The sequence below is a fragment of the Triticum dicoccoides genome, chromosome 1A (assembly GCF_002162155.2).
Source record: "Triticum dicoccoides isolate Atlit2015 ecotype Zavitan chromosome 1A, WEW_v2.0, whole genome shotgun sequence".
Lineage (NCBI taxonomy): Eukaryota > Viridiplantae > Streptophyta > Magnoliopsida > Poales > Poaceae > Triticum > Triticum dicoccoides.
Window position 1 is genome coordinate 252,341,097 of NC_041380.1, and position 627 is coordinate 252,341,723.

The 627-nt window shown below is 57.9% G+C and overlaps 1 protein-coding gene across 1 annotated transcript in view; it reads right to left on the bottom strand.

Moving 5' to 3' along the window:
* The window catches only part of LOC119352627, a 1,329-nt gene extending 997 nt beyond the window's left edge, over positions 1–332 (bottom strand). Inside the window, exon 1 of the mRNA XM_037619199.1 lies at positions 5–332. Within this exon, the coding sequence (XP_037475096.1) occupies positions 5–292 (288 nt within the window). The 5' untranslated portion in view covers positions 293–332. The remainder of the gene's footprint in view (positions 1–4) is intronic.
* Positions 333–627: the final 295 nt, after the last annotated feature.

Below are 627 nucleotides of genomic sequence, written 5' to 3' on the forward strand. Positions count from 1 at the left end.
GGGCGGGGTTGAAGGGGGTGAATGGGGCCCAGCCTTCAGCGACGGCAGTAGGACCGAGCGGGAAGAAGGCCCAGGTGCAGAAGTACATGTCGGCGCCGGGGACGATGGGCGGCGTGGAGGGGAGCTCGTCGGCGGAGAAGACGCGGCGGCAGGTAGCGGTGGGGCAGCGGAGGCGGCGACCTACGTAGAGGCGCGGGTAGGAGTGCGTGTAGCAGCAGTGCGGGCACGCGGTCCAGAATGCCTCGTCGGCGGAGGCGGAGGCGGAGGCGGAGGGTCCGGCGAAATGTCCCATCCTTGCTGGGGTTGGGGTTTTCGGGGAGAGACGCGGGGAAGCGGCGGGGGCGGGGGGTGGTGACACCCGTGACATGGATAATAACGCCGTGGGTAAATGGTACTTTTCAGTTTACTCCCTCCAACATTTCAAGCTTCCAGATTCAACTCTTTAATACTCCGTATATTTGCTAAAATAATAAATTTTGTTGACTTCTTTCGAGTCCCTTCCAGATAGCCACCACTGAGAGTCGTCTGTAACAAATCTTGCCCGGCCGGATCCCTCGTAAAAGGCTCCTATCTGTAGAAATAACCCTCGCTTTATGGTTTTGGAAAAAAAATGTTGATTTCAGATCC